We start from the raw sequence: 13360 nt of genomic DNA, 5'->3' as shown, positions 1-13360 counted from the left end.
CCAATCTGTGTAACTGCATTTATTTAGAATATGACTTCTAACTGAAAATATGACAGAATTCAGGCTGCAGAATTGATCAGACACATCATTATGATCATTTAAAACAAATTCTGTTTGTCGGAAATCCATGAGGTGCTTAGATTCTGGAGTTTTAATGTGATTCAGAGCTTCCAAGCGTTTTTCATCATTAGTATAAAGTAGACGTCGCTGTCGATGGAGGCGCTGACGCCACTGTAATAGTTCATAAACTCATCATGGGTCACCTGTCAAGTACAAGAAACCTGCTTTAATGACAGCTTAAATACAGAGATCAAACACGACAGTACTTCAAAGTGTTACTATGAAGACAAACAGCAGAGATGAAGAGGAAGGGGCCAACTTCATCGGTTAGATCAGAATGAAACAGCGGCCCGTTTCTTCTTGTGTGGCTTTAAAGTTTAAAAGGAAAATTTTAAAAAATGAGGTGCCTCACCTGATTGACATCCATCCATCCACTCTTTCATCCAATCATCCATACAGGATAATCAATTTTTTTTTCTTGTTTAAAATTGGAAAAACAAAGTAACAATATAGGCCCATTTTGATTTGCACAAAAAATTATTGAAAAAACAAAAAACTCAAATCAAAATAAGGCAATAATCTCGAGGTGTTCTGTGTACAAAAAAATTAAATGAAGCAAAGTATGGGGGTAACATTTCAAATAGTTATGAAATTCCCTAAAAACTGTAAACACCTTAAATTGCAGTCAGATGGCTCTTTAGACAGAGGTGATCTGAATCTAACTGTAAATCTTTAAAGACAGGTTTATGGATAGATATGAAGTTATTTATGAAATAAAGAGAGTAATGTGATGAAATCAGATATGTTTGGGATGGATGGGCTTTGCGCTATGAATTCTATAGTGAAAGTGTCGTTTTGTCTCTCTGTCTCTCATATAATAGGCCAGGGCCTATTATATGCCACAGCCTAAAGGCAGCAGAATTGCAGAGGCTGGAGTGACCACTGGCTATATGCTTGCAGGGTGGTGGGTCTCAGAGGACAACTTCTAACCCTGTTAAAGGCAACACGTGGAGTGCAACTGGCATTGTGGCATAGCCGGCTCTGGCCTTGGGACTGTGTGTTTTTATTTGATTCATAAATGGGACACTGGACTGTTTTATCCTTTATCTCTTGATTTTTTGTCAATAAATTGTCTTTTAGAATTTTATTGACTGTCATCTTTTTGCCCACGACTGAGACGGTTGGTCAGACCTAGAATCTTTCTTTGGGTGTGTTACAGTCATGTTACTTGGGGTATACTTACTTAACTTTTAAGAGATGTTTAATTTTTCATCACCTTATTTTCCACATTTTCCAACCTGTGCATGATATTATGGTGTCAGATGCTCATGCTAAAGTTTAAAATATAAAGGTAATGATATGTAAAAATACTCCCTATGAGCCAAAAGATCTTTGTAAATATTACAGCTCATGAGCACTGGGTGCTGAACCAAGGCAGACTTCACAAATCATCCAATCAGAAGAAAGCTGATTTAAAAGTAGGAGGAGATAAAGCAGCTTGTTTCAAACAGAGGTTGAACTGCAGGCTGCATTAAGGCGCAGTATAAGATAAAGAAGGATGATTTTGAAGTGTGAATCATGCACAGCTGCTCTGGGAGAGTGCAAGAATAAAAATGTGGAGCAGGAAATGATGAGAACTGATCACCTCTGCGCGAGTTTCATATCTGCATGGAAACAGCGCGGCTGTGTTTGTTTACACAGCAGTTTGTTTACATCCAGAAAGTGAAAGAGAAAAAGCTGATTGGTTAGGTTGAACCACAGTAAGAAGCCAGAGTGAAGCAGCCTGCAGTGCGTGGACTAACACGCTAAATGAACGATTTCACTGCTGAGTTTGTATGTTGTCTGGTTCTTTGAGTCCATCTCATTGGAACACATTTACAAGTAAAACCATACAACATACCCTGCAGAACATTACCAGATTCCCCAGGGAGGAAATTTAATCACAGCTTTTCTACAATGGAAAACACCTCAAAATGGAAATACTCGCCGCCCTCCTACCACCACCCAAAAACCACGGAGCTCGATTACCAGAACGCCGCTAATTCAGAGTTTCCAGGCATTTCTCATCATCACAATAAAGTAGACGTCTGTATCGATGGAGGCGCTCACACCAGCGTAATAATTCATAAACTCCTCCTGGGTCACCTTCAGAGAGGAGCATACAGTTTCATCAACGCTGAGGAAAGTGCACACCTAAAGTCTGTTTCAGTGCAGGAGCTACTGGTCTGTGGGCCACAGTCACTGACCTCCACCCACACAGACACCGCCTGTCTGGCATTCCTGTCAGAAGCTCGTTACCTTTCCATCTTTGTCATACGGAGAGTCAAAGCTATCCAGGAATGTCCTGAAGACCTGGTCCTCCGTCCACTCTCCGTTCTGGTACTTGGGGTGGTACTTGGCGTTGTAAACACCCCGCAGGTCTTCGATGGTGATCACCCCGTCACCCGTTTTATCCAGCTTCCGAAACGCCTGCATGACCACCTCCTTCCGGGCCTTGGACATTGGCGGCTGCAGTTAACAGAAGGGGAAGTTAAAGGAGTGAAGATTCAGTTCAGTCCAGCTTATGACACATCATTCAGTAGTTTGAAACAGACGATCGCTGACTGCAGATTAAAACATCCATGCCATTTAGGGGCCTTCACAACTATTTTTTATTCAGAGCAGCTGTTCACCTTGAAACACGAGCACTGAAACCACAGTTGTTAAAAACGTATGGAAGGAGGGCTTTGGGGGTATTTTTTAGTTCTGGCTGACTGATAGGAGGCGATCTCATCTCATGCTCTCATCGTTGGTCTGATTTACCCTGAGAGTGACGAGGAACTCGTCGAAGTCGATGGTCCCGCTGCCGTCACGGTCAAATTCCTGAAACAGAGCTGTGGCCTCGTCCTTCTCCATCAAGACCCCGTAGTCGTTTAACCCCTTCATGAACTCCTTGAAGTCCAGCGAGCGGTTGTTGTTGTCGTCCATCACTCTGAAGGTCCTGACAAACAAAATCAGCGAATCAGACAGCAGCATTTCAGTTTTATACCATTGAAAAGTAAAACTTTATTTTAAAAAAACTATAACTGTCTATATGTCAGTTAAAGTAAATAAGTAGTAAACTGTATTTTTAGTCCTGAGTCCCCTGATATTTGAGCTGCTTCAGAACAGACAGTTTCACTTCTGTCTTTACCGCTTTCATGTAGCTTTAGAAAAAAGAAACATTGTTTCCTTTAGTCAGCGCTGGATGAAGGATTCAGATCTGATGTGTGAAGTATGAATAATGTCATTACTGTGACTGCAGCTCACCAACTGATCTTATGAACTCATGTTTTTAAATCATCATCCAGCTGTAGAGCAGCAGAGTATGCAGCAGCTCAAACTGAAAGTACTCCAGTACTGCAGTGCTGGGAGTAAATGTGCGTATTACAGGACCTGAGGTTACTGCACAGTGTACAGCTGAACATCAGCGGAGTGAAAACCACAAGAAGAGCAACAACACGACGAAGACAAACACAACAACATCCTGCAGCCGTGCCGACTCAGCGATGATCTGACAGGAAAACCTCAGCGTAAACATCGATGTGAGTGCTTCATTACTCTCATCTGACCCCGAAACCCACCGCCGCTGCATTAAAGGGACAAATCACAGCCAGGAGAGGACCTACACTCCACGACATTTACTCCACTGCATTAAAGAATAACTGAGAATGTCTGCCTGAGTCATGAACCGATCTGAGAGAAGGGCCCAGAACAGACGACTGCAGATGGAAGTGACAAGCTTTGGTTGACTATAGAGGTCCCTATAGTTTCTGATCATGGAGAAAAGAGACCTGCGAAGGACTCTGAAGCAGTCTGAAATTAAAAACACAGATTTTTTTTACTTCTAAAGAGAATTAAAAAAATCTTTTTTTAAGGATCCAGGGGTTTTATATTAGGGGGGCTAACACAACAGAAGAATTAGCAGCTTCGCAGCAGGTTCTCGTCTTTGTAGAAGCTGACGTTTGTTGTTCAGTTTGATAAAATGGAAAAAGGAACGAGTGACTGGAGTCTATTTTTCAGTGTGATGATGAAGCTCGGGCATCTTTACGTGTTTGCGAACTTTTAATAATTTTGATTCTGTTTCTTAACTCAGATTTTTTATGTTGGTACTACCAACCTCTGTATATTTTATATATTTATTTTATTTTTACTCTATTTAATTTGTAAAATATGTGCACACACACACACACATATATACACACACGTAGACATACATATTTAGTATACACATTCAGTAATATGTATACACTCTTATATTGTACATATATTTATTCATATAATTCTCAGATTTAGCCATTCTTATATTTGCTTGTTCTTATGTTATTGTACTTTGCACACCTCTGTTGCTTGTGAAGCTCGCACACAAGAATTTCGCTCACATGTACTGTACCAGTGTACCTGCACATGTGATGTGACAATAAAAGTGATTTGATTTGACATCTTTATAAACACAGAATTTCCTTCTTTTTTTCTTCTGGATTGGAGTGTTGAATGTGTGAACAGGTGTGTGAAGCTCACCTGCCCAAACCTTTGATCCCAGACGAGCCTCGAGTCAGACACTGCAGCCGGAGTCTCTCTATGGGGTCTGAACACTCGGACAGCTGGCGCTTGGCATTCATCGCCATCTCTCTGTCGTGTCTCGATGTGCCCGCCATCCTTGACATAACACAGACCAATCAGGTTTCACTCTGACAGCTGATCTATACCTTAACTCAGCCTACAGTGTGCTGTGTGTGTCTGTCTGACCTCAGCCAGATAAAATATGAAATGTTATGTTAAAAATTTTTTTTTAAATGTCACTTCCTGGAGGTGTGACAGATACCTCTTAAATCATATTTAGACAAAGCGTCATCCGTTGAACCACCATGATCAGCCAACCAGGACGCTCCAGAAAACCACATCCATGGATGTTTTTCTATCCCTGTGATTATCTTCACTGTTGTGTGCAGGACCAGACTTTAGGTTGAGGCCACAACCACACCTGACCCCCTATTAGCGCTGTCTACAGGCTCAGGTGTGTTTGGACATGAGGGCTGTGGTCAGATAGTCTGTTTTGATAACTGTTTCTTCATTTCTTTCTTATTTCTTTGAAGATCATGTCACGGAACATTGAACATTGGGATCGATATTGTGGGACTCTTTCTTATTAATTCTTATTGATTATTATCCATCCTGTGTTTTGGTTTAAGTTGGTCGTTTAGAGTTTTTAGTTTATTACGTTTAAGTTTTTCTGTATTTTACTTTTTTCCTGTGTTTCTCTCTGAGCTGTTGGATCAGTCTGAACTGAGAACCTGCGAGCAGCACAACGGGTTAAGAACTCTTCAGTCTGGATTTTTGTTGAGTCTGCATTATAAGCATTATTTCTTTTGTTTTATTTACTGTGATTTATCTTTACTGTAGAAGAGTGACATGGTTACATTAATTATGATATTTAAAAAATAAATATCAATATTATCAATAATGCACAAATATTAAATATTTAAATAATGCAAACAATTTTGTAATCTTCCTTTTTACACGTTCACCGACTCTGTGAACTTATTTATTTTGCTATTTTACCAAAACATCAAAGAAATTAAAACAAACTGTGGAAGCCCTCTGTATTATTTTATTGTTTTGGCTTTTAAATGAAGTTTCATTCAGCCCTACTTTCATTTATTAACTGATTAGATTTCATGTAAATACATTTAAATCTATTTCATTTTTCTGTTCTAATTTATCTGCTTTATTCAGCATTTGTTTTGTTTTATTCATTTTTGTTGCCTTTGATCCTTTTGTTCTTATATGTTAATGTTAGATTCAAGTTACTTGTACTGTTTTATTATTTCTTTTGTTTTTTCATATTACATTGTCTTGCTGTCTGTCATCTGAAGACTAAATTTTCTCACCTGTATGAGAGATGTTAAAAAAGAGAGGCTCACTGAGTTTGTGTCTAAACTGATCCAGATATTTATAACAGCTTGAAGTCTTAAAAAAAAAAACCTGATCCACAGCCCGCACATCTTCTTACTCTAATGTTGCTGTCAGTTTCTTGATATTTATTTATAATTTGTCAACCCTGAATGTTTCACTTGGTGACTTGTATAAATTGCGCTTTTCCTCATATCTTAACATATTGTATTGATAAATAGTCTAGTTTGTTTTTGTCAATGCTACTGTACTGGAGCAACTGTAACCCACATAATTTCCCTAGGTATTAATAAAATATTCTGATTCTAAAAGACAAACAGCTCCACCTGCTGGAGGCTGGAAGCACCTGCAGGCTGAACATTAAAAATTAAAGAAGGAAAAGTTTTCATTTCATTCCAAGAAAGAAGTTAAAAAGGAGAGAGCAGGCCCAATATCAGCAGCAGTTTGTAATGAAGCAAAATATTTATTTACGAAATTATGGTTAAAATAAAAACTGAAGTACAAGTATTTCAGATTTGAAGTACATTATATCACAGTACCACATGGAATATTTCTATTTTATTCTACAAATAAAGTTTGTACAGTGAAATATTTCAGATTTCCTTCATCTTTCTGACAACTGCAGCTACCTTCAGCAAAATGACCACATGCGTTAAACAAACGCAGACAGCAGGATCGTTTTCCTGCTGGTCACACTAAATCATTTGAATGTTAAATGAAGCTTCAGCCTCCGTCACCTTACTGCTTTGCCTCCACTAGATGACCTCATTATATTATATATATCTATCTCTCTGTGTGTGGAGTGACATAACATAAATGTAACATAAATGTGTGTATTTATTGTGTCGTCTATGTGTAAACTGTGTGGGCCTGTGAAAACAGTAGCTTCTCTTCATACACAGACATACAAATCAACAACAGCCGATGCTCCAGCTGTTAGTTTGAGGCTCTTACTGTTGTGTCTGCTCCCTGCTTTTATTTTTAAATCTCCACACTTCCTGTTGATTCTTGTTCATCCTCAAAGGTTCTGATTTCCAAAAGCGAGAAAATGGAAGCGTAATGGAGGATCTGAAGGTGTGTTACCTGTCCTGCTGTGTGTCCACTGTCTGTAGCTTAGTGAGGCTGAAGAGGTAAACACGAAGCCCAAGAGGAGGAGGATCAGTGTAAGCACAGAGAGGAGTCCGACTGAGGAGTTTTAACACTTTAACCTTTAGATTCTTGCTTTCTCCCGGTCTGCCCCTCCCCAAACGATACTCCGTTACCATGGAGACTTGCTGATCCATTCTGCGTTGTGATTGGCTCTCCCATGCTCAGTGGGAGGAGTTCCGGTGTTTCTCTGTGAGTAACCGGAGGTATATGTTTAGTTCAACAGAGACTAAATTTATGGCGTTAATATCCGGTAAACTGAAGAGCCCGTGATAGCATTTTTTTTAATTAGGTCTTTTCCTTCTTCCACAAACATATTAATAAAAAAGATGTAGAAATATATATTAGAATATATATTTTAAAATATACAGTACTGTGCAAAGTTTTTAGGCAGGTGTGAAAAAAATGCTGTAAACAAAGAATGCTTTCAGAAATATAAATGATTGTCTATTGGCCCCAAATTAATTCTGCAGCAGAGCAATGACCCCAAACATACAACCAAATGCATTAAGAACTATCTTCATCACAAAGAACAAGAAATGCTGCCCCCCACAGAGTCCTGATCTCAACATCATCAAGTGTGTCTGGGATTACATGCAGACACAGAAGGATGGGAGGAAGCCTACATCCGCAGAAGATCTGTGGTTAGTTATATGTTTGTGTGAGCCACACAAATATGTGGTCACAATTTTGAGTTAAGTGGCGTGATTTATGGAGATTATTATACATGTTTTATGTTGCTGGTTTATTGGTGTAATTTAAATCTGCAACGTCATGTAAGTTCTCTGTTGCCAGGAGAGTGTATAACACTTTGGACAGTAGGGGGCAGCAGCGTGCTTTGTGAACTGAGTCGGGTGCATAGCTGCCGTAAGCTTGCATTCTGGCAAGACTGACCAGGCAAACGGCAGCGTGTCTCCTGTGTTCACATTCTCTCCTGTGTTACAGGTAAGTATTGTGGTTAAAAACATAAACAAATACACAGCTGGACACTGTTTAGTGATTGTAAATTTGATTTTTTTTTACTGAATAGAGTTTTAATGAGTCACTCACCAAAGTGAATCAGGTTTTTTGAGCCATTTGAGCCACTGAGTCAGTTGACCAGAGAGTGCAAAAAATGTATATTTTCACTCAAACTTAAATTGTTTCTCTTTTCATATATATCCTACTGCTAAGATGAGTGGTTCTAAAAGAAAACAACTATTTTATAGAGCAAAAAAGAGCAAAAAAAAATTTCTAAAGGGAACATTTATTTTGTTTATTTTATTTTATTAGTATTTTCCTTAAACGTGTCAAATATATATTTTCTCATCTAAATGTCCATTGAATTATTTTCCTTATCTGTTTCATGGGAAAAGAGGTGTATTTGTCATTTGTTTCATTCATTTCAACCTTTTGTTGTTTTATCCCAGTAGTGTTGATTAATATTGAAGTGTTTTGAGTTACAAAAAGAGTGGAGCAGATATGCTTGTGTTGTATGAATAAATTCTGGCAAGACTGACTGGGCGAATGGCAGTCTCCTGTGTTCACTTTCTCTCCTGTTTTATAGGATTGTAATCTGGCTGCGTACCCACCATAGCGGGGCCTGTAACATTTGGAACAGTTATTTAAGTGGAATTATTTAAGTGACAGGAAACAATTTGTGAAGCTAGGTGTCCAGTCCTCATCATGCTTGGACATTGCTTGTGGTGTTCCACAAAGCTCTGTACTGGGTCCAAAAATATTTATTATTTATATAAATGATATTTGCAAGGGATCTGATATATTAAAATTAGTATTATTTGCAGACAACACAAATATTTTTTGTTCTGGTGGGAATCTAAAGGAGTTGCTCGATACAATTACTTCAGGAATGTTCAAAATTTAAAAATGGTTTAAGAGGAACAAACAATTGCTAAATATAAGGGGTCGGGTGCATTGTGTGCCGGGCGGCGGCCAGGAGCGGAGGCCCTGGCGGACTGATCCCCAGCTGCCAAGACTGGCAATTGGGACATGGAATGTCACCTCTCTGGTGGGGAAGGAGCCTGAGTTAGTGTGTATGGTTGAGAGGTACCGGCTAGATATAGTCGGGCTCACCTCTACGCATGGCTTGGGGTCTGGAACCAGTCTCCTGGAGAGGGGCTGGACTTGGTCTCAGTCTGGAGTTGCCCCTGGTGAGAGGCGGTGGGCTGGGGTGGATATTCTAATATCCCCTTGGCTTGCTGCCGGTATGTTGGGGTTTTTCCCGGTGGATGAGAGGGTTTGTTCCCTGCGCCTTAGGGTCCGGGAATGGGTTCTGACTGTCATCTGCGCTTATGCGCCGAGTGGCAGTTCAGAGTACCCAGCCTTCTTAGAGTCCCTGGGTGGGGTGCTGGAAGGTGCTCCACCTGGAGACTCGGTTGTCCTGCTGGGAGGCTTCAGTGCTCAAGTGGGTAATGACAGCGAGACCTGGAGGGGCATGATTGGGAGGAACGGCCTCCCTGATCTGAACCCGAGTGGTGTTTTGTTATTGGACTTCTGTGCAAATCACAGTTTGGCCATAACGAACACCTTGTTCGAACATAAGAGTGTCCATAAGTGCACGTGGCACCAGGACGCTATAGGCCGCAGGTCGATGATCGATTTTGTAATCATATCACCAGACCTGCGACCATATGTTCTGGACACTCGGGTAAAGAGAGGGGCTGAGCTGTCAACTGATAACCACCTGGTGGTGAGTTAGATCAGGTGGCGGGGGAGGACGCTGGACAGACCTGGTGCACCTAAACGCATAGTGAGGGTGTGCTGGGAATGTCTAGCAGAGGCCCCAGTCCGCGAAATCTTCAACGCACACCTCTGGCAGAGCTTCAACAGCATTCCGAGGGAGACTGGGGACATTGAGTCCGAATGGACCATGTTCAGCGTCTCCATTGCCGAAGCTGCTGCATTGAGCTGTGGCCGCAAGGTGGTTGGTGCCTGCCGTCGTGGTAATCCTCGAACCAAATGGTGGACACCAGAGGTGAGGGGAGCCATCAGGCTGAAGAAGGAGTCCTATCGGGCTTGGTTAGCCTGTGGGACTCTGGAGGCAGCCAACAGGTATCGACAGGCCAAGCGGAATGCGGCTCGGGCAGTGGCTGAAGCAAAAACTCGTCTGGGAGGAGTTCGGAGAGGCCATGGAAAAAGACTTTCGGACTGCCTCGAAGAGATTCTGGCAAACCATCAGGCGTCTCAGGAGGGGGAAGCAGTGCTCTACCTGCACTGTGTATAGTGCTGGCGGAGCGCTGCTGACTTCGACTGAGAAAATTGTCAGGCGGTGGAAGGAATACTTTGAGGACCTCCTTAATCCCACTGACACGTCTTCCGAGGAGGAAGCAGAGTCTGGGGATGAGGGGAATGACCCGCAAATTTCCGGAGGCGAGGACACTGAGGCAGTTAAACAACTCCTTGGTGGCAGAGCCCCTGAAGGCTCTGGATGTTGTAGGGCTGTCCTGGTTGACACGCCTCTACATTGTTGCGTGGAGATCAGGGGCAGTATCCCTGGACTGGCAGACCGGGCTGGTGGTCCCCATCTTTAAGAAGGGGGACCGGAGGATGTGTCCCAACTACAGGGGGATCACACTCCTCAGCCTCCCTGGGAAAGTCTATGCCAGGGTGCTGGAAAGGAGAGTTCGTCCGCTAGTCAAACCTCAGATACAGGAGGAACAATGCGGTTTTCGTCCTGGTCGCGGAACACTGGACCAGCTCTTTATCCTCTCAAGGATACTTGAGCATGCATGGGAGTTTGCCCAACCAGTCTACATGTGTTTTGTGGACTTGGAGAAGGCATTCGACCGTGTCCCTTGGGGTGTCCTGTGGGAGGTGCTGCGGGAGTATGGGGTGTCTGGCCCATTGCTATGGGCCATTCAATCCCTATACAACCGTTGCAAGAGCTTGGTTCGCATTGCCGGCAATAAGTCGGACTGGTTCCCGGTGGGTAATGGGCTCTGCTAGGGCTGCCCTTTGTCACTGATTCTGTTCATAAGTTTTATCGACAGGATTTCTAGGCGCAGCCAAGTGGCGGAGGTCTTTCACTTTGGTGGCCTCAGAATCTTATCTCTGCTTTTCGCGGATGATGTGGTTCTGTTGGCTTCATTGGGTGAGGGCCTCCAGCTCGCACTGGAACGGTTCGCAGCCGAGTGTGAAGCAGTGGGAATGAGGATTAGCGCCTCCAAATGTGAAGCCATGGTTCTCAGCCGGAAATGGGTGGAGTGCCCACTCCGGGTCGGGGATGAGTTCCTGCCCCAAGTGGAGGAGTTCAAGTATCTCGGGGTCTTGTTCGCGAGTGATGGGAGAAGGGAGCCGGAGATCGACAGACAGATTGGTGCAGTGGCTGCAGTGGTGCGCACGCTGCACCGGTCCGTCGTGGTGAAGAGGGAGCTGAGTGTAAAAGTGAAGCTCTCAATTTACCAGTCGATCTACGTCCCTACCCTCACCTATGGCCACGAGCTGTGGGTAGTGACCGAAAGAACGAGATCGCGGATACAAAGGGCAGAAATGAGCTTCCTCCGGAGGGTGGCTGGCCTCTCCCTTAGAGATAGTTCGGCCATCCGGGAGGGGCTCAGAGTAGAGCCGCTGCTCCTCCACATCGAAAGGAGTCAGCTGAGGTGGATCGGGCATCTGACAAGGATGCCTCCTGGGCGCCTCCTGGGGGTGTCCCACCGGGAGGAAGCCCCGGGGCAGACCCAGGACACGCTGGGGAGATTATATCTCTCAGCTGGCCTGGGAACGCCTTGGTGTTCCCCCGGATAAGCTGGAGGAGGTGGCTGGGGAGAGGGAGGTCTGGGCTTCTCTGCTTAGGCTGCTGCCCCCACGACCCGGCCCTGGATAAAGCGGATGAAGATGGATGGATGGATAAAATAGTCTTATTTGGAAATTTCCTTCGAAATGCACAAGTGCAGATTCATTTAGATTGTGTGGAAATTGAAAGAGTGCATAAGTTTCTTGGTGTGATTATAGATGATAAATTAAGCTGGAAGTCACATATAAATCATATACATAACAAAATTTCAAGAAAGAGCCATAAGGATAATCCATAAAAGTGGTTACAGAGATCATACAAATCCACTATTCTTAAAATCAAAAATTCTAAAATTCACAGATCTGGTTCATTTTCTAACTGCACAAATTATATATAAAGCAATAAACAACCTACTTCCTGACAATATTCTCAAATTGTTTTCTAAAAGGGAACGGGGATACAATTTGAGGGGGGAATTAAATTTAAAACATCCTTGTATCCGTACAACATTAAAAAGTTTTTGCATCTCTGTGTGTTGAGTAACGCTGTGGAACAGACTATGTAAAGATATGAAGCAATGTCCGATCATGGTGCAATTTAAACAGTGGTTTAAGGATATGGTTTTTGCAGGGTGCAGGGAAGAGGTTGAGAGTTGATAGGGTGTTCTTGTCCAATATTTTCATATGTGTGCGGGTGCACGGGTATGTTGGTATGGGTATATATATATCTGTAGGTTTTGTATCCCTTGAGGTGTTGCTGGGGTTATTGAAAATGTGTATATGTGTGTATGTGTATACAGTGGGGCAAAAAAGTATTTAGTCAGCCACCGATTGTGCAAGTTCCCCCACTTAAAATGATGACAGAGGTCAGTAATTTGCACCAGAGGTACACTTCAACTGTGAGAGACAGAATGTGAAAAAAAAATCCATGAATTCACATGGTAGGATTTGTAAAGAATTTATTCGTAAATTAGGGTGGTGGACACACAATTAGGTGTGTTATTAGGTTAGGTACACACACACTTGTACCCCTCTCCTTGTTCGGCCTGTGAGTTTAGGTGGACGGCTTCGTCTTGGTAGGTTTACAGTTGTGCCATACTCCTTTCATTTCTGAATGATCGCTTGAACAGTGCTCCGTGGGATGTTCAAGCCTTGGGAAATCTTTTTGTAGCCTAAGCCTGCTTTAAATTTCTCAATAACTTTATCCCTGACTTAGACAACCTCTGAGGTCATCATGGAGCAGCTGTATTTATACTGACATTAGATCACACACAGGTGCACTCTATTTAGTCATTAGCACTCATCAGGCAATGTCTATGGAGAACTGACTGCACTCAGACCAAAGGGGGCTGAATAATTACACACACCCCACTTTTCAGTTATTTATTTGTTTGGAATGTTTGGAAAAATGTTTGGAATCATGTATGATTTTCGTTCCACTTCTCACGTGTACACCACTTTGTGTTGGTCTTTCACGTGGAATTCCAATAAA

At 42.5% G+C, this 13360-nt stretch overlaps 1 protein-coding gene across 2 annotated transcripts; it reads right to left on the bottom strand.

Annotated features, from left to right (window-relative positions):
- Positions 1 to 4: 4 nt before the first annotated feature.
- capslb (calcyphosine-like b) lies at positions 5 to 7289 on the bottom strand. Of its 2 annotated transcripts, XM_080303657.1 has the most exons (6): positions 7075 to 7289; positions 4600 to 4737; positions 2863 to 3040; positions 2359 to 2568; positions 2089 to 2205; positions 5 to 263 (listed from the first exon to the last, which is right to left on the bottom strand). In XM_080303657.1, the coding sequence occupies exons 1-5, from the start codon at positions 7272 to 7274 to the stop codon at positions 2104 to 2106; spliced, it is 828 nt and encodes a 275-aa protein (XP_080159783.1). In that variant the 5' UTR covers positions 7275 to 7289; the 3' UTR covers positions 5 to 263; positions 2089 to 2103. The 2 variants fall into 2 exon arrangements, with proteins under 2 accessions (XP_080159783.1, XP_026032790.2); XM_026177005.2 differs by lacking the exon at positions 2089 to 2205.
- Positions 7290 to 13360: the final 6071 nt, after the last annotated feature.

This window comes from Astatotilapia calliptera, chromosome 7 (genome assembly GCF_964374335.1).
Source record: "Astatotilapia calliptera chromosome 7, fAstCal68.1, whole genome shotgun sequence".
Classification (NCBI taxonomy): Eukaryota; Metazoa; Chordata; class Actinopteri; order Cichliformes; family Cichlidae; genus Astatotilapia; species Astatotilapia calliptera.
The sequence above is the reverse complement of the archived record's forward strand: the minus strand, read 5'-3'. Positions and strand labels throughout refer to the sequence as shown.

Excerpts from the sequence above, each read along its gene's own strand:
- capslb (XM_080303657.1), bottom strand. The coding sequence starts at position 7,274 with ATGGATCAGCAAGTCTCCATGGTAACGGAGTATCGTTTGGGGAGGGGC. Across the intron at positions 4,738-7,074 it reads GTGGACACACAGCAGGACAG|GATGGCGGGCACATCGAGAC; the intron begins GTAACACACCTT and ends TGTTATGTCAAG. Across the intron at positions 3,041-4,599 it reads GGGATCAAAGGTTTGGGCAG|GACCTTCAGAGTGATGGACG; the intron begins GTGAGCTTCACA and ends TTTGTTTGTCAG.